At 39.4% G+C, this 26,679-nt stretch overlaps 2 protein-coding genes across 2 annotated transcripts; one reads left to right on the forward strand and one right to left on the reverse strand.

The window, feature by feature from the left end:
- Positions 1-599: 599 nt before the first annotated feature.
- pstpip2 (proline-serine-threonine phosphatase interacting protein 2) lies at positions 600-12,041 on the forward strand. The gene is made up of 14 exons (XM_037751781.1): positions 600-729; positions 2,374-2,474; positions 6,135-6,209; positions 7,192-7,226; positions 7,350-7,456; positions 7,544-7,606; positions 8,208-8,306; positions 9,453-9,498; positions 9,579-9,658; positions 9,750-9,848; positions 10,190-10,286; positions 10,438-10,522; positions 10,628-10,665; positions 11,568-12,041. The coding sequence occupies exons 1-14, from the start codon at positions 697-699 to the stop codon at positions 11,621-11,623; spliced, it is 1,014 nt and encodes a 337-aa protein (XP_037607709.1). The 5' UTR covers positions 600-696; the 3' UTR covers positions 11,624-12,041.
- Positions 12,042-13,179: 1,138 nt separating this feature from the next.
- Positions 13,180-25,216, reverse strand: dhx29 (DEAH (Asp-Glu-Ala-His) box polypeptide 29). The gene is made up of 28 exons (XM_037753382.1): positions 24,899-25,216; positions 23,574-23,647; positions 22,829-22,942; positions 22,601-22,730; positions 22,376-22,515; positions 22,154-22,294; positions 21,928-22,054; positions 21,687-21,845; positions 21,300-21,468; positions 20,054-20,174; positions 19,579-19,968; positions 19,226-19,492; positions 18,953-19,096; positions 18,473-18,649; positions 17,594-17,734; positions 17,368-17,512; positions 17,061-17,181; positions 16,881-16,965; positions 16,626-16,714; positions 16,189-16,317; positions 15,457-15,532; positions 15,137-15,361; positions 14,890-15,026; positions 14,571-14,661; positions 14,193-14,483; positions 13,993-14,124; positions 13,756-13,852; positions 13,180-13,509 (listed from the first exon to the last, which is right to left on the reverse strand). Exons 1-28 carry the CDS (start codon positions 25,035-25,037, stop codon positions 13,463-13,465), a joined length of 4,098 nt encoding a protein of 1,365 aa, XP_037609310.1. The 5' UTR covers positions 25,038-25,216; the 3' UTR covers positions 13,180-13,462.
- Positions 25,217-26,679: the final 1,463 nt, after the last annotated feature.

Genomic DNA, 26,679 nt, shown 5'->3' on the forward strand with positions numbered 1-26,679 from the left:
ATATTTTGAATTAAACCTCTTTAAATTTATTATTGATACATTATAATATATATTATATTTTATAGCTATTTAAATCAATATCCTCCTCACAAACACTAACCATACACTTCAACGCAACACACACACACACACACTTGTCTTTTTTTTAATATATATTTACTGTATTGTTATTGTTGTTATTATATATATCTTCTCCTAATTGTTTGTTATCACTATTATGTAGTCATATTATTTCTTTATATTAATCTTGTCTCTAGGTGGAGGCTTCAGATAAGCCCAGTGTTTTTTTGCCTCTTCCTGCACTGTATATTATTCATTTATTTCTTTTGTTATGTTGTATAGTCTTAAATTGTGCAAAATAAACAAATAAACAAATAAACATTACTTGTCTGATATTATAATTTTTTTCCCAATTCAAGTCACTGAAAACTATGGCCCTCAGACCTGTGGTATTAACATGTGTCCTCTGAGTGGACAGCTCCAAGTACAGGTAGGTGGGAACCAAGGTGTGAAGGCACGCATGCGCAGTAATGATCAGAACGTTGAGTTTTTATTTATCATTACTGCGCATGCGTCATCTGACAGGTTGCCCAGCCCACTCTGTTGCTTTAACAACCAAACAGTCTCAGTGACTCTCAGTCAGTCAGCTAACAGACCTGAAGGTCCTCTCCTGTTGCTCCTGCTCATCTAACAGCTATGAAAAACCTCCATTTCAAGGATTCCTTCTGGGTGAGTTTCTAGAGCTGAGGTTTGACTTTATTTATACATTATTATTTTTTTAAGAATATATATTAAATCTTGTAAATTCAATCATGAAGAGGATGTGTTTTGCTGAGTTTTCTGTGTATTTTTGGCCTAATCAAATCGTTTCCTCTTCCCAGCTCTTGGTAGGTGATTTATGCAATAGTGGAAGAAGTATTCAGATACTTTACTCAAGTAAAAGTACTAATACTACATTGTAAAAATACTCAGTTAAGCAAAAATACATGCAAGCAAAATATGCTTAGAGTATTAAAAGTAGGCTTTAAAGCAGGAAAATGCCCCCTATAGTGTTATTATATATCACATTATTGGATTATTGTATTGCTGAATTAATGTGTAAGTTGCATTTTATTGTTGTAGTTTGCTGAGGTGGAGCTAGTTTGAATCTATACTGTGGAGGAGTTTAATCTATAGCAATTTTATAAATGTGTTGTGGATGTAAAATTTGAATTTGCAAAGTATCTAGTGCTCGTTGAGTTTTGTGATTAATCTTATGATCCTGCTTGGAAAATTTCATACACACAAATCTAAATTTGCCAAATAATCCACTTGTTTAAAAGTTTTTTTAATAGATTTTTATCATTTTAATGCAGTTTCTTATCTACAAACATGTAAATAAGAAAAGTTTGTCTACTATACATCATTATAACCAATTATTTGGTGACCTGTCTACTATATAATTTTAAAATGCTGTCTATCTTTCTCTCTCTCTCTCTCTTTGTTTCTTTTTCTTTATCTCTCTAATGTTTAATGTCTCTAAAGTCTAGGATGTCTGACTTTGGACCATATATTTTCATAATAATGTTAAAAAAGCAACTATAGCTGTCAGATAAATGTAGTGAATTAAAAGCACAATATTCCCCCTGAAATGTAGTGGAGTAGAAGTATTAAGTAGCATAGAATGGAAAGTAGTAGTAAAAGTAAACCTCAAATAAGGTACATTCCACCACTGGCTTTATGAAAAAGTACATTTCCCTATAGGTTCTTTTATAATTGAATTACAGTTACATGGCTTCATATGTTTTATCGAGAAAGACAGTCAATAAACTGCTGATTTTGACATCGACATTGCGAAGAGGATGATTATAGGCTGTTTCCCTCAGCTTATCTAAATCATGGAGAAGTACAATTCAAAAACATCAATTTACTGTGTCAAAGACCTTAATGTTAACCTGTTTATTTATGTCTGCGTTGTCTTGGGAACTTCATTGTGAGAGTTTAGACAGAGCTTAGGCGGAGTCTGTCTGTCTCACAGAGTGGTAGTAGAGGTGGTGGTATGGTAGAAAACTAGATCCCTAAGGTCTGTTAGGTATCTGCTTTGAAGTAATAATATTCATATAAGGGCTGTCAATCAATTAAAATGTTTAATCAAGATTAATCGCACATTCTTTATCTGTTCAAAATGTACCTTAAAGGGAGATTTGTTAAGAGACTTATGCGTTAAAACGAATTTGCGTTAAAGCGTTAACTTTGACAGCCCTAATTCATACAAAGTAATATCTATGTATAAACTGGACATATAATCTAAACTAATACCCTCAACTGTACTACAATTTCTAAAACCGAAGAGGATGACCTGAATGAAATATTGTCCATTGTTGTTATTGACAGAACCTTGACCTGACCAGCACTGCTGGCTACGATGCTATCATCCAGTATCTCAATGATGGCAGGAGGACATGCAAGGAGGTGGAGGACTTCCTAAAGGCCAGGTAATGATCTACGTCAGAATCACAACAAGAACCAGAACCAGCTATATTGGCCAAGTATGTGAACACATGCAAAAAAGAATCTGACTCTGGTTTTAAGTTGCTCTCAAAGTACACACACAGAGAACAATGTACAGGAAGATAGAAACAGACATATAGCTAAAAACAGGCAATAGGGCTGACAAAAGATAGGTAAAAATAAACTATTATGTACGTTACAAGTAGGTGAAAAATAGATGTATATATAAATATATATAAATGACCAACAGTACAAGTCAAGTGTTGTGTAGGTTAGGGCTGTCACAATATCAGATTTTCACTACATGATTATCATGGCCAAAAGAATTCATGATATTATTGTGACATCTATAGAAAATCATTTTTAAAAATCGGTCAAATTAATCCTTAACTTCGTTTATTGTTTTGTCTCTTGTTTTTTGGCAAATTAATTAAAATCATAAATAGGGAGATGTACAAATAAAATGACTTAAGAGGAGCTGGATTATTTACACAATATTATCATGTGTGTGTTTTTAACATGATATCAATATTTCATTTTTATGTTGTCGGTTATCGTCAATACCGGTGTATCGTGACACTCCCAGTGCAAAGGAATAAAAATAGACTGGCTAAGTATTAGATTACATTATATACATGATGCAGGTGGTTATAATATATAATATTTATTTGTTAGTTCTGCTCCGGACCCAGTTCAGCAAGGTCGTACGCTAGCTATAAACTACTGCCAGCTGTACTAGTTGTTATTAGGCAATTACAGTATTAGGCCCAATATAGGTTACGGCTGCAGAGACAAGAACAGTGTAACAAAGCCATCTTGGTTCCGCCGTTGTTCTCTTGGTGGTTCAATCAGAATCACAATAAACTGTATTTGTGTAGCAGTGAATACAAGGTTTTATAGCAAATACAGTTAATTGTTAAAGTGGAAGGTTTGAGTCAGATGAGGAGAGTGAGTTGGAAATGAAAGCTGAGACAGAGAGGAGGAACACAAACTGTAGAGTCATTATGCAGGAAGTTCTCAGGTTTATTAGTGAGAGGAGGAGCGGAGTAAGTTATCAAGTTATAAAGCATGTAGTTGAACTCGGAGCAAAGACCGAAGTGAAATAGGATTAAATGTCTGTCTGCGAGGATGACGTTGCTCAGGAGTTCACACAATCAGACGCACCAGAAAGCATAAACTTTAGTGACAATAAAGTAAAACATGAGAGAAGGAGCAACATGAGTTTCACTGACAGTATGAAGAAAGGCATGCACAAGCTCTTGATTTTCTCAGTACAGAACAGTTATGAAATGTATTACAGAAATGGATTCAGTGGTGCAGCCTTCTGCCAATTCAAGGAAACAATTACTAGTATTAGTGACAAATAATTTGCTTGCAATAGCCTACAATGTTGTGGTATAAAAAGCTGCTGTATATAAACCTGCAATTATGCCACAACTTTTGTTCTGATTGGTCAAAAGTTTTGAAATTTGGTATAGACATACTTTGGGCAAGTATCTGACGGTACAACTTTGACATTTTTAGATCACATGAAAATTCACACTTTTACTAATAGTCAATGTCAGGATTTTTTTCGTTACACTGCATATGTGTACATATCTTTGATATTCAACTTGTTATGAGTTCATAGATACCCAATACTTGATTGTGCTCCTTGTAGTTTCTGAGAGACATTTTCATCATCATAGTCTATTGCAAAACCATTAGTCCCATCGTGTGCCCAAAGACGAGATATATTATGATAATAAAAACTCACTTTTCAGCCAAACGGTTTGACCGATTTTGAAAATTTCTTAACATTTGTGTTTAGGCCAGCCCAAAGAACTATCCATTTAAAATGTGGTTAAATGCACAACGTTTTACACACCAAAAATGATTATTGCTTACAGTTGGTTGCATTTGACATGAACAGCCACACTTGAATATGAATGATACAGTAATATTCTGATGTGGAAACGTTTTCCTACTGTTAAAGTACCAGCATTTATTCCTGCACACTGCTGCATCGTGGTAGACCAGTGGGAATTCATTCTTTTTAGAGGATGAACAGAAAAGGTGTTTCTAACTTACAGTACTGTACTGTAGCTTGATGCCTTTATAACAACTAATGTGTTGTGTAACATCATCTGCATATATAGATATATATAATGGAGTCATACAAAGTTTGACATTTGAATTTAGATTTCCTCCTTCCTCATGTGATAAGTAATCGCACACACACACACACACACACACTGATATCCACCCACGCACACACACACACACACACACCAGTTGGCAGCTAATGCCATTAACTTAATTTGCTTATTGATTGCAGTACAAGTATAATAAAACACACAGCTCAGGACACAGCAAATGAGGATATTACATAATAACGTAACTGAAAGTTTCCTCATGTAAGAATGAAAATTTCTTTTAAAACCACAAGAGTTTCCAAAATAGTGCAACACACTTCTCTCAGTGCAACATTCACACACTCACACACAGACAAAACAGTGTGGACACATGCTTTAAATAGTATGTGGTGTGATATAAAGTAAGTAGGGCTATCTGTTCAAAATGTACCTTAAAGGGGGATTTGTCAAGTATTTAATACTCTTATCAACATGGGAGTGGGTAAAGCTGCTTGCTTTATGCAAACGCATGTATATATCTATTATTGGAAATCAATTAACAACACAAAACAATGACAAATATTGTCCAGAAACCCTCACAGGTACTGCATTTAGCATAAAAAATATGCTCAAATCATAACATGGCAAACTGCAGCCCAACAGGCAACAACAGCTGTCAGTGTGTCAGTGTGCTGACTTGAACTATGACTTGCCCCAAACTGCATGTGATTATCATAAAGTGGGCATGTCTGTAAAGGGGAGACTCGTAGGTACCTGTAGAACCCATTTTCAGTCACATATCTGGAGGTCAGAGGTCAAGGGACACCTTTGAAAATGGCCATGCCAGTTTTTCCTATTATGTTTCCTATTATGTTTTCTAGTTTCTTATGATGCCACTATCTTCACTCTAGCTTTAAAGCTGAGACCGCTACAGCCTAAAAATTGCAAGTTGCATTATTGCATTAAAGAAATGAGTGGCGATAAAACAAATTTGACCTAAAAAATGATCAAATTTACAGAAGCTTTGGATCAGTGGCTGCTGCTACATGTGTGCTGTGTGTCCTATCACAATACGAGTATATTCATAAATGGAGTCACTTGTGCAGAAATGCATGTGTACATTTGCTCCAAATAGTATGCAAACACAGGTGCAATTACACAGAAAGCCCTTGTTGTGTACTCTGTAAATTGTTATGAGTTTCTGTGGAGTTCCTGATGATCCAATCTCAATAAAATGATAGGGAATTCACATCCTGGTTTCCTTGTTGCCCTGTCTTTTTCCATACATGTATGAATGCTTTTGATTGTAACTCACATTTTACCATGCAGCAAGGTTAATCTGTACTGCAATTCCATGTAATTCATCTATGTCAATATAAATTTAGTCCTGTCATAAACTCATATTTGACGTGAATTTATGGCGTCTGTTTCTAAAAATGTCCACCGGTTGATAGTGATGACCAAGCTGTGTATGTAAACTAGTCATAAAGCATCACTGATGTGAATTAAGTTGCAGTTTTTTTCTTTCAGGGCGTCGGTTGAAGAGAAGTACGCCAAAGATCTCCTGGGTTTGTCCAAGAAGGTGTGTGGACACAATGAGATGAAGTAAGTAACCTCCGTGTTGAGATGCTGTTATTACGTGTTTGATCACATCTATTTACAGCGAGCCTCAGAGAGTGAAATTAATGAGTCTGTCTCTGCGGAGCTGACGTTATTAGTTTGGATGCAGAAAGAGAGCGTGGGATCATTTTAACTCTGTGGTTCATAGTTTAAAGTGGAAATGAGAATTGCATTATGTTGCTGCAATTTTCTTAATAATGTTTTAGTTGGTCAAATGTGCGTCTGTGTTTCTGCATCAGCAGGTCTAGTTCCCATTCTTTCAGCGGTCGGTCACACGATCAGTGTGACTTTGTTTCTGTTTCTGAAGAGGAAGGAGGACTAATGGGGGAGGGGGAGAAAGGAAACATTAGTTACGTAATACAAATTTATTAATAATCCTTTCTATTAAAGGTGTGTTTTTTTGTAAATAAACAAAAGTTATGTTAACATTTAGTGTTTCTCACCAAAAGGCACTGTGGGAATTCTTGAGTAAAGTATCTGAAGGTCTTGAAAAGTCAATGGTATTTGAAGGTATTTTAAAGTCTTGGTTAATCTTTAAATCATTAGGAAACCACTGCAAAAAAGTGATACAATAATGGCTATTTGTAGGCCTCATCATCCCCTGCTGGGTTTTCTCCATACTTTGGTCAGTATGACAATCAGACAGGTATTTAATTTAACTGGGTGAACCCTGCAGAAACCCTGCCAACAAAGGTGGTGAAACAACTCCTCCAGTTGGGCGAGACACTGAACCCCAAACTGCTCCTGAAGGTTGAGCCATCGGTGTGGAAATGAATATTTAGAGAACATCCTAATGGGCAGGTTAGCACCTTGCATGGCAGCCTCTGCCATCAGTGTATGAATGTGTGTGTGAATGAGTGAATGCTGACATGTAGTGTGAAGTGCTTTGAGTGGTCGGAAGACTAGAAAGGCGCTATATAAATGCAAGTCCATTTACCATTAATCTTCTTTTCTTTTGCTTTTTAAGCACATTAAAAAGATCCCTGGACATGTTCAAATTACGTAAGTGCTTAACACTTTTGAGTCTCAACAACAACACCTCCTTTCAGCCGCCATTATTTACTGTTTGTTTCGGTTCTTTTTTTGTGTAGCTCAGAATGTAAACCATGTTTTTTACGCTTGCAGAGACCGAACATGTGAGCCTATCACACTTACAACTGGCGCAGAGCATGAGGGAGGAGGCCAAGAAACTGGAAGAATTCAGAGAAAAGCAAAAAGAAGCGAGGAAAAAGGTCAGCGGTTTCTTCAGCACTGTGATGCACCAAGGTGACCGCGGCATTTTCGAAAGTTGTTGACCAGATACGACCTTGTTGTTTCAGATGGAGCAACAGATGGATGCTCTCCATAAACAGAAGTCGTCGCAGTTCAAGAAGACAATGGATGTAAGTAAAAATTAGTTCATTATTTACAGGCTCATAATGGAGTAAATTACTTCAAGGGCAATGTCAGACTTTCCCTCAAGAACTTTTGTTTCTTTTCCTTGTAATGTGTTACTGATAAGCTGAGCTGCTTAGCATTTGGACTGTCAATAACAGGCTGTCTTAATAATACACAGCCAAAACACTGTTTTTAAAAGTGTAAAAGTGATAGTTCCAAGTGTATTTTAGTCACTTCATGATTCATATCAGGAGTTTCAGTTTTGTTGTGAAAACAATGAAAATGTCGGTCTTATCCCGTCTCTGTTCCTTCCTCTTTGGTGGGGGAAGCTGTGTTGACCAGTCTGGGAAGTGAACCACCGTTGGTCATTTGATGCCAACAAAATCTTCGCCGAAAGAAGAAGTACTTGTCATGCATTTGAAGTGAAAAGAAACATTAGCCCAGAGCTGCAGAACACAATGAATCCACTGACAAACTTCCAGTCCAGCTCTGTCAGTGCTGCTGCATTTCTGTACAACATGTTTCTACCTTTTACATCATCTGTGGTGAAAAACAGTTTACAGTGCGTTGCTATAATACTAACTGTGGTGCTGCCACCCCCCCCAGTCAAAGAAGACATACGAGCAGAAGTGCCGAGAAAAAGAAGAAGCAGATCAGAACGTGAATCGAAACACCAACACCAACAACACCAAGCACATAGAGAAGGTAAGAAAGATTCATGTATTAAGACAAAGGATCAAATATAACCTTTGAATTTACATGAGGGTTGTGTCTTTAGCCTATTTCCGTCCATATTCATGTAAAACAATTACAAACATTAACTGGCTCCAGCTTCTCAGGTGTGTGGATTTGCTACTTTTCAATGTTGTATATCATTGTTAGTTGAAAACAAGCACTTTAAAGACATCACGTCGGGCTCTATGCACTACAATATGTGTACTATTATCATTCAACATACTTTTTTGCAAAATCTGATCTGAGATCTGCAAAAACTCTCACGGGACTCGCTGGCCGATGACCTATCCTAACCTTAACTACTGGAGATCAATGCCTAACCGTAACTGACTCGCAAGAGTTTCCCAAACTCGCGGGTTCCCTTCTAGATACTGCATCGGCACTTGAGAGCCTCCTTGCAGGTTGGAGACATTTACCATGGTAACCCGTACCGTTATTGACGTTACAGAGCTGCCAGTCAACGTCTGTTATGAACGTTGTCATTGCTACGACATTGCATTGTGGGATATTCATGCCGGCGTAGTATCCAGCATTGCATACTGTAATAATTGAAATACAATTGTAGCACTATTGCTTTCATACTAAGGGTTTGGACATACTAAAAAAATCTCACTGTTTTATCGTTGGCTACTAAATAGCAGTATAGTAGTATGGACTTTCAGATACAACCTAAATAATGTAAAGATTATCAAAAATAATTAAAGTTGTATTCCTAAAGAGGATATTAAGTCCATATAAAAGAACATAGCAGCAATGGAGAGCTTATATACACATCAGTAGTGCTGTTCACACACTGCCAGAAGAAATTAATAAGGTCTTAGGTTTGACTCTGATGCAGATACTACTGTAAAAACAGTGATTGAACAATTCATGCGTTTGTCTCTGTGCCTCAGACTTCCTCTATCTGCTGTGTGGTAGATCAGATCACTTGTGTCTGAGTGGCACAACATTGACAAGGCTCATGTGACCTTATGTGCAGTCATTTCTGGATTTGTTACTTGTTATGTGTCAGCCTTTGGCCCCGTTAAGACCTGGCATGCGTGGTGAGGTCTGAACAGGGCCTTACACCAACTGTTGAACACTTAGTACTTGTGTTCTTTATTCATCATCTTTCAGCTCTACTCAAAAGCACAGCAAGCAAAACAGAATGCAGAAGAAGCAGGTAAGTTTACAAAAAATACCCTGCTCCAGTGTGTTTGGGTCTTTATCCTGTTTATACTGATGTATTTGTTCGATTGGCAGACAGGTTATACCATCAGAGTGTGACCACGGTGGGCAAGGTTAGAGACGAATGGCAGAAGGAACATGTCAACGCCTGTGAGGTGAGACTGTTTGGTTAGATTCCAAACGTTTGAATTTAACACACACATCATATAAATGAGCTAAACGCTTCTGTTACATTTTCCTTCACAGATGTTTGAGAAACAGGCAATGGAGCGCATTAACTTTCTGAGAAACACAATCTGGACTCACCTCAACCAGCTATCCCAGCAGTGTGTGACCACTGATGAGGTAAGGCCCACAGTTACTGTTTAGGTGACCCAATTGGACGTGAGGTAACCAGAATTAGGGACCGCGAACCACATATATCCACCAAAAAAGGACTTTATTCTAGATGAACTTCCCCTTTAATCATCAAGTGGTGTATCTGCATGAAATACACAAAATTACTACTTATGTCAGTGTTGTATTTACAGCTTGTTCTGCTGCCCCTGGTGGTCAAATTCATGCAGATTTAAAATCATCTGTCTTAAATGCACTCTAACCTTGTTTTACTGTCTCTCTGTATGTGTGTGTGTCTGTGTGTGTGTGTGTGTGTGTGTGTGTGTGTGTGTGTGTGTGTGTGTGCATAGCTGTATGAGGAAGTTAGGAAGTCACTGGAGCAGTGTGATGTCCAGGAGGATATTGAGCACCTTATAAACCTCAGACGGACCGGTGACAAACCACCAGGTATGATATCAGGAATACTGTGTTGTTAACAATTAACCAGTGCTGGAGTGCTGAATACACATACAGAGAGTTAGTTAGTTATCAGACAACACACGAACATGCACTGTTTGATCAGTTGCCAGTGTGTGAACAATATTGACTTTATTAACAGCTCCAGTTGTGTATGAGAACTTCTACAGTGGTCAGAGGCCTCCAGCTGGAGCTCCACCCTCTCGACTGCCCCCACCAGTCAGCAGGTAAACAATCCATCCATCCTACCATTTAGTATTTCAACCACTTCTTCAACCATATTTTAATCACACTTACTGACTCATTGTTTACCGTGTTTTGTGAATTTGCAGGAGGGGGCCATTACCTGATCCAACAAACAACAGTAGAGGTGTGTTTTTCTTTTAAGGGGAGACATCACAGGCAAAGACATTGTTTTTTTTTGTGCACTGGTCAATTTTGAGAGTTTGGGCTATTTTGCTTCCATAACATGTCTTCTTTTAGACTAGTGGAGAGAAAACTTTTGAGGACGGAACCTGCTAAAAAAATAAAAAATAAAGGAATAAATAAATGACTCAATAAATAAATATGTCATTAAATGTAGCAAAAGTAATATATAAATAATGAATAAATAAATGTATAATATGAATAAATAAAGAATAAATGCAAAATAAATAAATAAATATATTTAAAAATGAATGAATGAATAAATAAATAAATGACTCGATGAATAAATATGTCATTAAATGTAGCAAAAGTAATGTATAAATAATTAATAAATACATGTATATTATGAATAAATAAAGAATGAATGCACAAATAAATACATTTAAAAATTAATAAAAATGAATGAATGAATAAATAAATAAATTAAAGGGAAATTTAAACAGAAGAGTAAATAAATAAGGGAATTAATACAAATTTAAATAAATAAAAATGCAAATGAAAACAGAAATATTAATTTATCGCATTTTATCAATTAATTAATGGCTACATTTATTATTAATATAATTTTTACTACATTTACTGACACATTTATTTATTTATTTATCGAGTCATTTATTTATTTATTTTGGCAGGTTTCGTCCTGCATAGTAAAAATCCAAAATACACATTTAGGTGTTTGTTTTACTACATTTTTTCTTTTTGCATCTGTAGATTTCTCCTAAATTCACCAAAAGTTCAAATTAGATGATGCCTCATTTGCATATTTATAACATTTTAACAATGCTGATTCACTTCTGCTTTTCATACTTAACCACCTCATTGTTTTGATCTTTGCTTTGATTGCAGATGATACCCTCTACTCAACAGTGCACGACCCCGGCTACAGTGTTATCCAATACTAACAAGCTGGAGAAGTTATTGTAGATCCTGTGCAGTGCTGGAGCTTTGTAACTGGACATGACGGCTACATCACTTCCTCCTTTACGCAGAAATGTTCAGATGCTTCAAGATGGAATTATGAAGTCCATCACTCCGTTTTTCTCAAAAACTGTAAAACTTATTAAACCTATCTCCTCCCTCATTTTTTGCTCAAACTTGCTCCGCTGCATCTTCAGACTGTCTTCCACAAACCATCCAGACAGATTGTGCATCAAGTGCATCAAAATGTTTTAGTGTTCAATGTTATTAGGGGCCGGGAAGCTATGCTTGTTTTTGTCAATATTATTATTGTTATTCATCTTCCTATGAAATCTGCCTTCCCATGCATGAAAATAAACCAAACTTTGCACATAAATCCAGTCTCATGCTAAACTAAACTAAGCACGATCTCTCTCTCTCTTTTTTCTCTCTGTCTTTTTTCAAAATGAGTCGGGAGGCCGGCAGCAATGCCTAACTGTACTTTCAATGTTATCAAACGAAGAGAAATGTTCTCCCCTCGTCCTCAAATGGTTCTAAATCAATAATATGAAGCGAATGAATGAATGGAGCGGTACACAAGTTGAAGCAGCAGAAACAGCGGCGCTGTGTGTGTGTTTCACCTATCAGCTGTGGCGGTACTGAGTTCCCCAGACTTTAGTTGTTCAGTCAGAACTGAAAAACAGTTCCCATCCACATAATAATATAAAATAAAATGCCTTCTTAATAATAATAATGAACAAATGTCTCTTCAATAATGAACAAATGCCTCTATAATAACAAACAATTAAGGAAACTGAAATATTGGTTTTGCTTTTTCTTTTACCCTCCTTTAAAGTTTTCCCAAATAAAATACACTAAAAGAAATGGGTATAAAGGGTTTCATTGAAAATCAACAAATGAATAGAATACAAAAATACAGCCTGCAGGCGTTAGGCTATTGTAAGGCAAGCCAGATCGTTGCACAAATAGTACCTAAACGTCCCAGTGCAGGTAACCCAATTGGTTGGCACTTAACTTGTTTCCCCAACTAGGAGAGTCAACACTCTCAACAAACAAAACACAAAGATCACAGAATCCCAAAAGGGCCCAAAACAGACCAGAGTTTCTGATAAAGCTGATAACACATGTTGCATTGAGTGAAGGAGAGATCAGAATGACACTGGGTGTGCAGTTTCCCTCCTCTTTTAAGCCCTACAGAAAGGGCGTCGTTACACCCTGATTGGCCAAGAGGGGAATGCACCAAGCTGCTCTCAACTATCATTTAAGAGCCAGTCCCCACACCCTGCGCAACAGGTGAACTGAATAACCCTCTAATCACTCAGCAACTCAACCAAAAAAACACCAGGGAAAAGGGAAACAACAGCAAGCACCAGAGAATTGGCAGCTGCCACAAGTTCCTCAAAAGGTTCTTAGTTTCGGGGGAAAGTTCCTGTGGAAATGGGACTTTAGTCTAGTTTGGTGCCTGCATTCAACCTGCTATTTTTTATTCATATAATATCTAAAGCAGTATTTTATTTTGACTTTCAACCATCACACAATGAAAGGTTCAAATAAAAACATGTGCAGCTTTATTTCCATCACATTTGGCAACATAATTTTCATTTTTTTTTCTCTCAAATTTCAGCATGTAGTTTTTGCTTTTCATATGACACAGTCCTCCTCAATGTGAGTAAGAGTTCCCGGTAACCATCAGTTCATCTTAAGGACTCCTACCACATCTGTCTGCAGGCGTTCGTCCTGAATACCTGTTCTGCCGATGGTGTAAGAAAAAGTTCTGGTATGCCGGTTCTTCAGGGGCAATCAGATCCTTTGGTGGTCTGATATCACTCTGATTTGATCAGATCCAGAATCAACTGGATGGTCCTCTCACCTAAAGCACACAGACAGGATCAGATCGGATCTATCAGCATCTTTCTCTCTTATTTTTATCTGCAGAGAGATTTGCTTTAAAACAGTATAGCCCCATCATATTAATATTCATGTGTATAGAAATGCAAATACATTATAATACTTAAGTATTATAGTGTATTTCATCATCATTTGATCTGACAGAGTACAGCCATGGACACATTGAACAAAAGTGTTCATTCGTCATACTGTGATGTTTTGCGTTTACCTTCAAGATTCATTCTCGGGTTCTCCAGCTTCTTTTCAAGCAGGGAGTCCATCAGCTTCCTCAGGTGTTTGAAGATCACACCGATCCGTACGGGAGCCTTTAAGGACGAACAACATGGACTGAATGAAGTCAACCTGGAAGATCCATTTCGTTGCAAGGACACAAATGCTGCTACAACAGGAGGGGATAGAAGAGGAAAGGGAAGAGGCACGTAGAGCAACCCCGGTGACCTCTGACCTGGAAGTGGATCCATCCGTCGAGTGTGATGAGCCTTTCTCTGTGCTGGATATCGATGTCACCTCCAAACAGCAGCATGGGGAAAGGAGGTATCAGAGTGGTGTCTCGCAGGTAGATCTTAGTGTATTTCACCTGTGGATAAACATTTATTAGCACCAGTGTGATTTAGAGATAGGCAGACACTCTTCACCCATACATACCTTCTCCTGGTACAGCAGCCAGCCGTGTGTCTGCAGGTTGCGGTTAACAGACGAGGGGTGGACCTGAGACTTGCCCTGAGGCGTCTCCACCGTGCAGACCACTCGCTCGAGCACATCCACAGAGGGGGTGCACAAGACCCGGGCCACGCTGTCGTAGAGCCCCGCCGTCAGCACGGCGTTCAGGACGGAGATCTGCTGCTTGGACAGCGCCGCGGCCGCCGCCTGCAGCTTGGAGCGAGAGGACCAGAAACCCGCCTGCTCCATCATCCTCATCAGCTCGTGTTTCACACCCTGGATAGAACATGGAGTCAAACACATGGGATCAGACAGGAGGTGGAAGAGAGAGATAATCTCAATGTATGCATGTGCGTGTGTTACCTCTATTGTAATGAGAGCGGTGCGATTAAGGAAGTATTTTCTACAGTAGGACATTTCTGCTCTTTGTCCTTCAGTCTGTGAGTTCTTCCACCTAACAGCGTGACAGGTAACAGAGACAAGAGAGCAGAGGGAGATATTGAGATGTCAAGATTTATAACTTCTAATATCAAAACATTTGTTTTGGCTCAGTTTGCATGGCTTTAATTCTCATTAAAAACATCTCAGTGACGTGAAATCAATATTTGTGTGTGACCAATCTGAGAGGCTCCTTAATGAGAAAACAGTTTGTGTTTGAAGTCATGTCTTTAAAAGTCCATACCCCAGATATGCATTGTATATCGTCAGGTGATCAGAGTTGGCCAATGCCAGCGCGGCTTTGGCCAGGTTGGCTTCCTCCTTCCTGTTCATCGGCGTGGAGAAGGGAGACTTCTCTGAGATTGCTGCCGCGATGGTTGCCTGAAACAAATCTCTTATTAATATATAATAATGACATAATATAGTTAGTAAAATAAAATACTGAGGTATAATCCTCACACGGTTACAAAGAATCATAGTGATAATCATACTATGGGATCCAGGCAGCCGAGGATGGCTCCATAGATGAGCATCTTGCCGATCTTGACGTTGACGGGCAGACTCGCTAGGTGGTGTCCCAGAGGGGTGAGGACATGATTGTCGGGGTGACACGCACCGATCTTCCTCAGCAGGTTGACGGCGTTGCTGACCGACTGGGGCTGAGGAGCGTCCAGGGCCCGGCTCAGAAAGTCTTCCGGGGAGCCGTACTGACATTTCTACCAGAGGGGAGTGGGAGAAGCTTCAATAATATTTCCACATTTGGCTTTGTGTGAATTTTTTATTTCTGTACGATTGAGTATGGATTATATACCATAATATGAAGGCAGAGCTCTTCCAGCGGGACCCGTAGTATCTCTGGAATGGAGTAATCCATGAAGGCATCAAACCTGAGGTCAGGGGGTCAAACAAAGGCAGAACTGATCAGTTCCATGGTATATATGAATTTTCAGTTAGTTTTTATTTTAGTTTTGATTTCATTTTAGTTTTAGTTAGAGTTCAGGGTTCGTTTGCTAGTTTTAGTTAAGTTTCAATTTTTCATGTTTTAGTTTTTATATATTTAGTTTGACAGTAGTTTTTGTTAGAGCTTGTTATGTCTCATGTAGCTACATATACATACAAAATTGCGGCACAGCGCCATCTTCTGGAATGTCAAGTTCGTTCAATTTCTGTGATTCAATTTCTCGAGAGTTGATGGAAATTCATACCGTCTCCTTTTTTCGGTAGTGATATTATAGTTAATACACTAAAACTGAAATTAATTTACGTTCATTTGAATTTCATTAGTTTTTTACCCAGGTAATATTGTTTCAGTTAAGTTTTTCTTCTTCTTTATTTAGTTTCAGTTTACTAAAAATATTTTTCACTGCTTATTTTCATTTTAGTTTACTATAATAACCCTGATCAGCACATGGCCTAAAACAGGAATATGACATAATGTCTTTTTTAATGAACACATTCTTTATATCTAATGGCAAATCATTTGTTTTCCTGCTTTGTGTTCCCATTCCCATCTCTGCATAATAATGAATAATGACCTCCATACCTGAATTTCGGATAGAGCCTGAAGCAGAAGCCGCTTCGGACACGTCCCGCTCTCCCCTGCCTCTGGAGGGCGCTGGCTTTGGAGACAAATGTTTCCACCAGGGAACTCATCTGGCTGCTCTCATGGTACCTGAATAACACAGCAGAATGGAGTTAAAGTTCACTCATGTCATTACTCTAATGATTAGCCGTGCTAGTAGTATGGTGCTAGGGATGGAAATGTCGGTTGGTCTGTCCACCACGTTGGTTCAGACTGAAATATCTCAACAACTACTGGATGAATTGCCATGAAATCTGGCTCAGATATTAATTGTTCTCAGATAATGTATCCTAAGGACTTCCTCTGAGTTTTCCTGTAGCGCCACCATATAGAAAATAATATAATAACAATACAATAATATGCAACTTTCTTTTCTGGTATTGTTCATGAGCCCTTACTTATTTTCCTTGGTCTTTCCAGTGTCGATGACAAACACAACGTCAGGAATAGTCACACCTGTCTCAGCGATGTTAGTCGACAAGACAATCTAAAAGAAAACAAGCAAAAGAATTACTGCAAGATGGTTTTAACAGAAATACAGCTCTATAACAAAAGGGACTTTCTTGAATCATATTACTTGAATCATATTATATCACCTCTATTGTTCTATTTTCTTATTTCTCAATGCTTCATTAGACCAAATTCAGAAGTACCTTTCTAACTCCACAGGGTGGCACTGTGAAGGCAGCAGCCTGGTCCTTTGACGAGAGAGTCGAGTGGAGAGCAACAATCTTGTACCTGAAAGAGACAGTCATAACAGGTCAACAGTGAGGCCAATGAGTTTGTGTTTGGTGCAGGACTAAGTGTATACTGGATTAGTATTAGTATGTCACCTGTTTTTGCCCCTGAACCTTTTGTCTGAGGAGAGCACGTCGAAGAGCTGCTGGATGTGAGCCAGACCCGGGAGGAACACGAGAACGGCTCCATCCAGCTCCGCAAACTGTGGGGATTTGTCTAGCAGAGCACAAATAATACAGAAATGTATGTACTGTAAGCAAGGCGATATATTGCCATTTTTTCAAATCTAATTTTAGGAACATATGTGATATATCGCACAACATAATATCACGATACTCATGTGTATCGATGTTTTCTTCCACCCCTAGTGCTGCCTGAAACAAGCACGATGATGTGTTGTACCTAAGTAGTCGATGAGGTCGACCAGTAAGTCCATGTTGATCTTATTAGGGTTCATGTACTGCAGCACCTGCCGAGTCCTGCTGCTGAAGTGGTCAAGATCTGGACCCAGGTCCCAGCCGGAAGACGGGTCCCTCAGTATCACCTCCTGGAACAGACAGAAGCAGGTTAGATAACACACACCACTACCATTTCTACTGTGTTACTGCTGCAGAGAGCACAATGTTACCTGGTGCTGTGATGTCTTGCCACCTTTCAGTGTGACAGAGATGCTAACTTCCTCCTCGTCTTCAAGAATTTTCTGGCTGTACTCCGAGTCCTTTTCCAGGACGTATCCCGTCTCTTCAACGATGTCTTCTAAGTGGGACACCTAGAGACAAAACAACAGGAAGCTTGAAAATATCCTGCTTCCTCTGCCATGCCCTTGAAATGTCACGGAAAAACATCTGTGATGGGAATTAATGCAAAAACAGCTTATCAATCACTGTATACAAAGGGAAAATAGCCACAATCCTATGGTTCTGACAGGTGGTATATGTTTGGGTTAAAGGGCTGGGAGTAAATCGCAAATATTGTCTCCTGAACAGTTTTGTTGCAACATTTATTTATTTAATTTTATTTTCATATTTTATTTAATTATATTCATATTTAATTATTTTTATATTCGGTTTTATTTACTCTTTTGTAAATGTGCCTTAAACACACAGTATGTACGTAGGTGCTGGGAATCTTGTGTGTGAATTTATTTTAATCATCTAAACTAAAATATTTGTATTTATTTATTATTATTAGCATTACAATTATTGTATTTATTTATTTTTATTCATAAATTTAAAGTGTAAATTATTATATTTTTTTATTTTTATATTTATTTATTTATTTTTCTTATTTTATTCTTCTTATTATTACCTTTTTTTCTCTCCTTTGTTTTTCAATTTACAATTTACATTTTCTGATATATGTACATTTTATTTTATTTGTTGTGGTTTGGGTTGTAGTAGTCTTTTTTTCTTAAGGAAACAATAAAAAGCATGATTAAAATAAAATAGACAAAGGGATAGTTAAATTAGATTCTACAAGTAAACAAAAAAACTAAAGCTCCTCTTACCTCCACTGGGAAGGTCCTGCCGGGAATGCTGATCACTGGGCAGCGGTTGAAATAGTTGGAGAACTTGTTGCAGTCCACTGTGGCGCTCATAAGTATCAGCTTCAGGTCTGATCTCCTCATAACTACATCTTTCAGGATGGTTAACAGGAAGTCTGACTGGACACTGCGCTCATGGACCTGAGAGGATGGAGGTGAGGAGAACAGACTTACCAACTCAGCTGTCTTGTATGTCATATGCAGGTTTTTGGTTTGTTCGGGATTATATGACAGTACAAGTCTTATGGTAGTATGTGTGTGTGTGTGTGTGTGTTTATGAGGTAAAAAGAGGTCAAATAAATAAAAAAAAAAGCATTCAAAAATTGAAAAAATGAACTGCAATTACTGGAAAAATGTTATTTAACAAAAAATTATGCACCTGAGGGTGAAAAGGACACTTATAATATGGCATCACACAGGTGTTTGATCAGGAAGTGTCAGTACCTCATCTACGATGATGTGCGTCAGGGAGCTGAGGTGTCTGTCATGCTGTAGTTTCCTGAGCAGGACTCCAGTAGTGCAGTACAGCAAGCGGGTCCACTCCCCGGACTGATTCTCCATCCGGATCTGGTACCCACACAGCGACGACTGAAAAAACGATTACACATATTCATTAAAGCAGGTGACAGTGCATCCTATCAGCCTACATTATCATTTATACAAGAGCTAGGCAACAGGTTTCATATTTAAGGTCCATCAAGCATTAAAATGTCTCACCTTCGATCCCGGTCCGTCCTCGCAGCCCTGCTCCTGGCTGACTCTGCAGGCCAGGCTCATGGCGGAGATCCTGCGGGGCTGGGTCACCACGATGTTGCAGGGCTTCGCCACTTTGCCTCCTGTTAACAGCTCCTCCAGGAGGAACTGAGGAATCTGAGTACTCTTTCCGCTGCCAGTCTCACCGGCAACCACCACCACAGGGTGGCGCTGCAGAGCCTCCAGGACACGATGCCGGTGTTGGAAGACAGGAAGCTGCTCTCGCTCTGCCTTGAAGGTTGAATTACTTGGGTTTTTATCTCTTTAAGATTAAAACGTCTTTTAAATGGTAAAGTACAATGCTTAAGTGTGTTTACCTTCAGTTTGTGGGCCATTGAGGACTTCTTCAGCTTCATTAAGAGCTCTCTAGCAGCCTCAAGTGCTGCTCCTTCCCTCCTCCCTCTTTTCTCACTCTTGTCCTCCACTTCTTCTCCTCCTCCCTCCCCAATATCAAGACCAGCCAGGTTCTCCCAGGACTCTTCAGGCTCTTCATCATTAGCATCACCCAGCCCCAGCTGGCGTTGGGATCCAGACTCTTGTTCTTGGTTCTGGTTCTGCTGCTGTTTGAGTTTGGTCAGAAGCCGGGAGATGAACTGGTCTCGAGGTTTGTTGGCAGCAGTTCGGGTCTCTTCCTGTTGCTGATGCTCGCTGTCTCTCCACTCCAGCCACACATCTCTGTAGGTTGGAGGAAGGAGCTGGTGCACTGACTGAGAGTGAGAGATTGAGAGGGATGGTAGTTATTAGAGGAGGATTAGGATTAGAATGAGTTACAGAGTTTACATCATGTATTACCTGTCCTTTAATCAGGGTGTAGAGTGCCAGTGTGGCTGCCAGATGTTGAGCCTGCATGCTGTCTTCCGTCAGGATCGTTGGACAAACTTCAAGGACATCGTCTACCCTTTGAACACGAACCCTGATGGATGCAACGACATCAAGATAAAATAAAATAATCCTTTATCAGTCCCACAGTGGGGAAATTTGCAGGATTACAACAGCAAAGGGGGACAGTGCAAACGACAAGAGACATCGGTAACAAGATATACTAAATAAGCAAGTAAACAATAAAGATATAATAAGTAAGTAAACAGTAAAAAACGAGATTAAAAAAATAGACTGAATGAGTGGTTGGGTTCACATTATTGCACATAGGAATGTGAAATGTTGATATTGCACATGAATGAGTGAATGAATGAATTGTTTTTGGTGTGAACAATCTACTGGGAGCAGTGTTGGTTGTACAGTCTGACAGCAGCAGGAAGGAAGGACCTGCGGTATCTCTATCGCAATCAAATCAATTCTAAATATTTCTAAATGTAGTTATAAGCTGACTAGTGCTGCCCCCTCTTAGTTGATTAGTCAACTAATCAGTTGTTTTAATCTTAGTCGACTAAGATTTCTTTACTCTGTTAGTTGTTTTTTATGCTTTTTCACGCTGAATGACTTATTTCCAAGAAACTAATGAGCACATCTCTGGTAAACACAAGATTTAAAGTGGTGCTTTTGTGTGATTCTTTGTGGAGAAACTCAACTAATCGTTTAGTTGAAAAATCGTATGAGTGTTTGTGGACTAAGAATTTCTTCGGTGGAGGACGGCCCTAAAGCCGACTCTAAACAAAAGGGTTATAGACTCTCAAACAGCTCTAAAGTCTACTACTGCAGGTTAATTATATTAACAGTTGTGTGAGCAGTCAACTGAACTCAGCACATCAGAATCAGAAATATTTTATTGATCCCTGTTGGCGTTATAGTTGCTCTTGTATAAACATAAAGAAATGTAAATTGAAATAAAGGAGTAAAATGTAAATTGCTAAAAGTGCAAATAAGTAAATAAAAAATGCTGAGAAGTGGGATCTATTAAGTTTGTTAATATAAATGCCAGAATGGTATAAATAAGAAATGAATAAGAATATTATTAAGAATATATGAAGATTATATTATGAAGGTACAGTACATTCAACAGAATGTATCTCTTTGTATAAGACAGTCTTTCTAATATGGAAATAAGGAGACAGAAACATGCACACACACACACACTTACTTGGATCTCCAGTATCTACCAGCAGCAACCTTGTGAAAAGCCGGTGCTGGACTCTTGGGCAGGTTCTTTCGGACCCAGTCGATGAGGAACTGTTTGGGAGACTTTCCTGTCCAGCTGCGAGCTGTGTAGTCAAAATTGCGAATGTCCTTTGGCTCATTCTTTTTCACAACTGGAGATGCAAACAAAAGGAAAATGTGACAATATGATCAGCAAAAAGTCTTTAAGTTTGTCATCATCTATAACAGTGGTACTATACAGTATATTGGGCTTTAATCATAGCATTACAATGTGAAGCTAAAGTATGTTATGTTTTATATTTACTATATCCTGTAAAAACACTTTGATGTGTTCTGTTAAAGTGATGGCGTTTAGTTGCGAGATTCAAACCTTTCTCTGCAGGAGGGGCCTTTTCAGCTTGCTCAAACAACTTGAAGTTGAGATCCTCTTTGTCTTCACTGACAGCAAGTACCTTCTTCTCCTTTTGAGGCCCGTCTACCACCTTTATAGCTGGATTGAACATGGGGTGAGACTCCAGTGGCTTCATTTCTAGAAACAGAAAATACATTTGTTCTATATAAGTTGGAAGAAACTGTTTAATCTCGGCATGTTTGAGTTAGAGCGCACTCACCTTGCTGTATGATGCGTATCCTGTCCTGTGCCATCCTCTGGCCCGCCTTGTCTCCTTTTGTCTTGGTAGTAGCTGCCATGTCTTTTGCATCATACAGTTGAGCAGTGAGGGCCAAATACCTGTCATTCTACACAGCAAGAAATAATACACACAGTTACTAATAGGCTGTCAATCAATTAAACTATTTCATCGCAATTAATCGCATGACAGTTTTAATTTTACTTACCGGATCAAACTTTTCCTCCAGTTCAGGATTGTGTATCTTCTTCCTTCCTTCCTCCTCCTCCTCCTCCTCCTCATCACTGCTCTGCTCTGCATACCTTAAGATCCAATCTTTCATGCTTGCAGCTTCATCCTTCACCGGGGCCTGGCAAACATCAAGTTTCCATTTAGTGTCACATCTTTCTAGCCGACACACACACACACACTTGTAAACAGGCACACAAACCTTGGTGGTCTCTTTGGGGGTGTTGCTGGGTACCGTGGGGCTCGGGGCTGCAGGTTTCTGCTGAGTATGAGGCTTGAACTTGGGCCTGCTCTTCTGATTCTCCTCCTGCATCTGCTGGGTGAAACCTTCTGGCAGCTCATCTGGCATACAGACAATACATTAAGAGAGTCAGAGTTTTAACAGCCTTGTGTGCTCAAGAGCTATACGGTGATAACGCTCTATTACCATCTTTAAGGTTGAGGCAGAGCCAGTCGAGAGCAGAGTGGAGATCCCCTCCGTACAGCATACTACTCTTCATCGCCTCCTCAATGTGTTCCCGCTTAAAGTTGAACCTCTCCAGAGCTGTGTACAGGTCCTGCAAGCACAAACAAGACAACGTGAACACAACATTCAGTCATGGAGAGAGATCTGTATATGTGTATTAACCATAAAGAGAGATGATTTTGTCTTTACCAGCAACTTCTTGTTGGTCAGCCTGCCTGATATGGGCCCTTTGTCCCCATTCTCCTCTCTGAAGTCATTGATCAGCTTGATGATCTTCTTCTCCAGGTCAGCTTGGATAGCAACCTGTTTTAAATGCCATTCATTATCAACATTTTGAATGTTTTTCAGCATGAAACACACACGACAAAATGGGTGAGGTTTGCAGTTGAATAAATAATGGACTATTTCAGTATGTATAGTATATTACAAGCTCGTAAGAACATGCTACAGCTGCAACTAGGGCTGACCGGAATGCTTCGAAGCTTTGACCGTTGCCATAGTAATCGACCTCCAAATTACTATTCGAATGCTTCGTTTTTAATTTATATAAATATATATGTAATAACAATGTATAAATCCCAAGATAGCCCAATAAATAAGGAATAATCCCACAACATTAATCATATTCAACATTAATTATTATTAGTTATTCTCAGATGAATATCGCTGTTTGTCGGGTGTAGAAGTGCGTGTGCGTACAGTAGTGTAGTAGCTGCACTGAAACGGGGGGAAACAGAGACAGACAGACAGAATAACATGTCAGCCTGCTGCGCCGCGAAGCTTCGAACACCTTCGAATACTTCTCACCGACGCTTCGAAGCCCAAAAATTGGTATTCGGGAAAGCCCTTGCTGCAACATGTACTTGGCACAGAGAGAGAGACAGAAAACAATAACGATAAAATACACAGTTAAGTTACTGAACCAACAACTTACTTTAAGAATCGACTTGTCCGCTACTCCACCTGTGTCAACCTGGGCAGTGTTGGCAAGACTGTAGGTCTTTGGAGCTGGAAGAAATAAAAAAAAATAATAATGCGTCACTTAAAAGCAGTGTATGTTTTTAATGCTGAGCCAGATATTATGTTCTTCTAATCATCATGTTCACTGACTCAATTGTTTCACAGGATGATTTTTCACATATAGTAAGCTTTATTTTCAGATTTGATCAGAGATGTGTTGACGCACACCGTCATGCAGATTAGTCTGCACCTATGAACTGTTTATTATAAATCAATAAATATGCATTCTGTTGATTCCCAGCCAACATCTGTATGTGGGGCCCATGTGGGTACTAAATGGGCTGAAAAATGGACCCTATATGGGATTGCCCGCTGGTTCCATAATGGCCCAATGTCAATTGCCCACTTTGATTCCATGCAGGATTACAATGGGTTTTATGTGGGCCCTAACTGGGCAACGTAACCAAGACCCATCTTAGTCCCAGCTTTAAGTTTTATGTGGGTACTACATGGGGACTTCATGGGCTGAAATATGGGTTGTAAGTGGGTTTGTCCACAGTTTCCATGTTGGCCCCATGCCAGTTACCCTTGTGGGTTTCATGCAGGAGTACACTGGGTGTTATATGGGCCCAATCTGGGCAACATAAATAAACAAAACCCATCTCTAATTTCCCATTAGTGACCCACCTAGGAGCCACATGGGTAGCCCACTTGGGGGAGCCCATGTGGGACCTATTTAGTTGACTCAACTGGGCCACATTTGCATTGTCCATTCTGAGCCCATACACTAATTTCCCATTAGTGACCCACCCAGAACCCACATACACATTAGTTGACCCAAGTGGGCCCCAGATAAGATGCCCATTTTGGGCCCCTACCCACTTGGTACCCAGGTACCCCCAGCATAACCCATGTGGGGCCCACATAACCATGTTGGCTGGGTTATGAGATGTAATGTTCAGGCAACTGTCCATCACAAGCTGTCACAGCAGCAAAGTGTCAATATGACAGGAAGAAGCTGTAACCTGACAGGTTTTAGGTATTTTAACTTGACAAATTACTTAAATGAAGAACATAATGAGGAAACTATAAGAGGTCCCTTGTGTAAAAGGGTTTGCAGTGAATTATGCACACTAATATATATCATAAATACAATGTAAGCATGATGAAGCACCACAGTGGACACCTATCCAACACCACAGCTACAACTACAGCCTGCAAAATCACCATATCAAACACCTTTTTCAGTTTTTAACAGTGATGTTTCTGGTTCTATGTCACCAGACAGGTAATAACTACCTTTTGACTTGTTCTCTTTGGCTTGTTTAGCCGGCTTGGTTGTCTGTTTCTCCGCCACACCGTTCGCCGCAGCAGCAGCCGGGGCCACCGGAGCGACGTTAGCCGCCTGCGCCGCCAATTTCTTCTTCTTTCCACCCATTTTATCACCAAAACACTGCCTGTCTGCGGCTCCTCTATGCGGCTATGCGACGACAAGTCATTTGGTTAAGTCCTGGAATGATGTGGTTATGAATAAAGAGAACAAAAAGACGCTAATGTGTGTTTCTCTTCGTATTCATGTCGGGTTGGGTAACCTTTAGTGATGTGTCGGTTACGAACGAGTTGGTTCTTTGAGCCGACTCTTTTAAGTGAACGATAAGAGCCGGTTCCCGTCCGAGAGCCGTTTTTTTTTTTTTTTTTAAACTAATTCAAGGCAGAATGATAGGATGATCTTCTCCGCGCCACGGGCACTCCATGCACTGACTGTGACTGAATGTTGTGTTTTTGACGTCTGTGCGACCAATCAGGTGATGACAGATAGTGACGTTACGTGCTGTGCGGAGGCTTCGGAGCGTGTGTCGAGTAATCCAGGAAGTTTTCCACGATGCGCGTATCGAGGCTTGTATCGTTTTACATCAATTACCAATTGCCAATGCCACTTTCCAGAAGTGACACAGAACACTAATATTACCCCTCCTGCCATTATTATATTATATTACACTACATTACAATACAATTATTGACCAAAGGATTGGTTTACACACTGTAATGGCAATTTTCATATCCGCAGTTTAACACTGTACCTTTAGATAATCTCAGGGCCTCACATGTTCAACTTTGTCACCATAGGACAATGACCTGACATTTTAGATCTCTGTAACTGCAAACAACAGATTGCTGAAATACTTGTTATGTCTTGTGATGCTCTGTTGTCTGCTGTGTGCTGACGCATTGATACACTTTCTATCCTTCTCTTCTTTTCTTCTTTGCACTTATCTTCATGTTATGCTTTAAATGTATAAATACTGACTACTCTTTGTATGGCTCACTTGCCACAGTCCACAACAGGTGGCTGTGCTCGTGAGTCCATCTGCAGATGCTTTAGTTATTAACGTATGCCATTTTATTAAATTCACTGAAAGACAAGTTGTTACGTTGGTTTGTGTCTTGTTTTAACAGAAACTGCCACCACAACACATAAGATGCATTCCTCACAAAACAATTACAGTTTATTATACATGTATGTTATATACTCATAATATACTTACTAGAAAATATACATTATATTATATAGATATAAATGGATTACATGGTAATATATATTTTTTCATTGTTTATCGTGATTCCCAACAGCCTTTACTGGCAAAAAATACAGTATATCATAGATCACATGGTTAATCATATCTGCCTGTTTTACACTCTTTGACCACCAGGTAGTTTCGTGTGCACATGAAGCCTCGAGAAATGAACCCTTTTCTGAACCAATTTGCTGGAAAGCTTCAATGCTTCATGAAGCTCCAGCTCGCCATCACTAGTAAAACCATCTACCAATCCATGCAGACATCTTCAACCCACCCACTGCCCGTCTTCCATCTAGACGACCGATATGGAAGAATACCCCACCAGCCAACTTCACCACCCAATCAGCTTGGGAAAAGGAATGGGAGTCCAAGGATGTCCCAAACAAACATCTGGTGTCAGACCCCACCCAACAGGTCCCTGGCACCAACCTGCCAAGGATACAGTGGTCAACTCTTAATAGATTCAGGTCCAGACATGGCCCCTGCTTGGCCAGCCTTCAC

This window comes from Sebastes umbrosus, chromosome 19 (genome assembly GCF_015220745.1).
Source record: "Sebastes umbrosus isolate fSebUmb1 chromosome 19, fSebUmb1.pri, whole genome shotgun sequence".
NCBI classification, from domain to species: Eukaryota; Metazoa; Chordata; class Actinopteri; order Perciformes; family Sebastidae; genus Sebastes; species Sebastes umbrosus.

What these genes read in the sequence shown, in the direction of transcription:
- dhx29 (XM_037753382.1), bottom strand. Translation starts at nt 25,037, where the DNA reads ATGGGTGGAAAGAAGAAGAAATTGGCGGCGCAGGCGGCTAACGTCGCT. An exon ending in CTGCCTCAACCTTAAAGATG is followed by an intron (nt 22,516 to 22,600) that starts GTAATAGAGCGT and finishes TCTGTATGCCAG; the next exon opens with ATGAGCTGCCAGAAGGTTTC. An exon ending in GGCCCCTCCTGCAGAGAAAG is followed by an intron (nt 21,469 to 21,686) that starts GTTTGAATCTCG and finishes TTGCATCTCCAG; the next exon opens with TTGTGAAAAAGAATGAGCCA.
- pstpip2 (XM_037751781.1), top strand. Translation starts at nt 697, where the DNA reads ATGAAAAACCTCCATTTCAAGGATTCCTTCTGG. An exon ending in ACACCAAGCACATAGAGAAG is followed by an intron (nt 8,307 to 9,452) that starts GTAAGAAAGATT and finishes ATCATCTTTCAG; the next exon opens with CTCTACTCAAAAGCACAGCA. An exon ending in AACATGTCAACGCCTGTGAG is followed by an intron (nt 9,659 to 9,749) that starts GTGAGACTGTTT and finishes TTTCCTTCACAG; the next exon opens with ATGTTTGAGAAACAGGCAAT.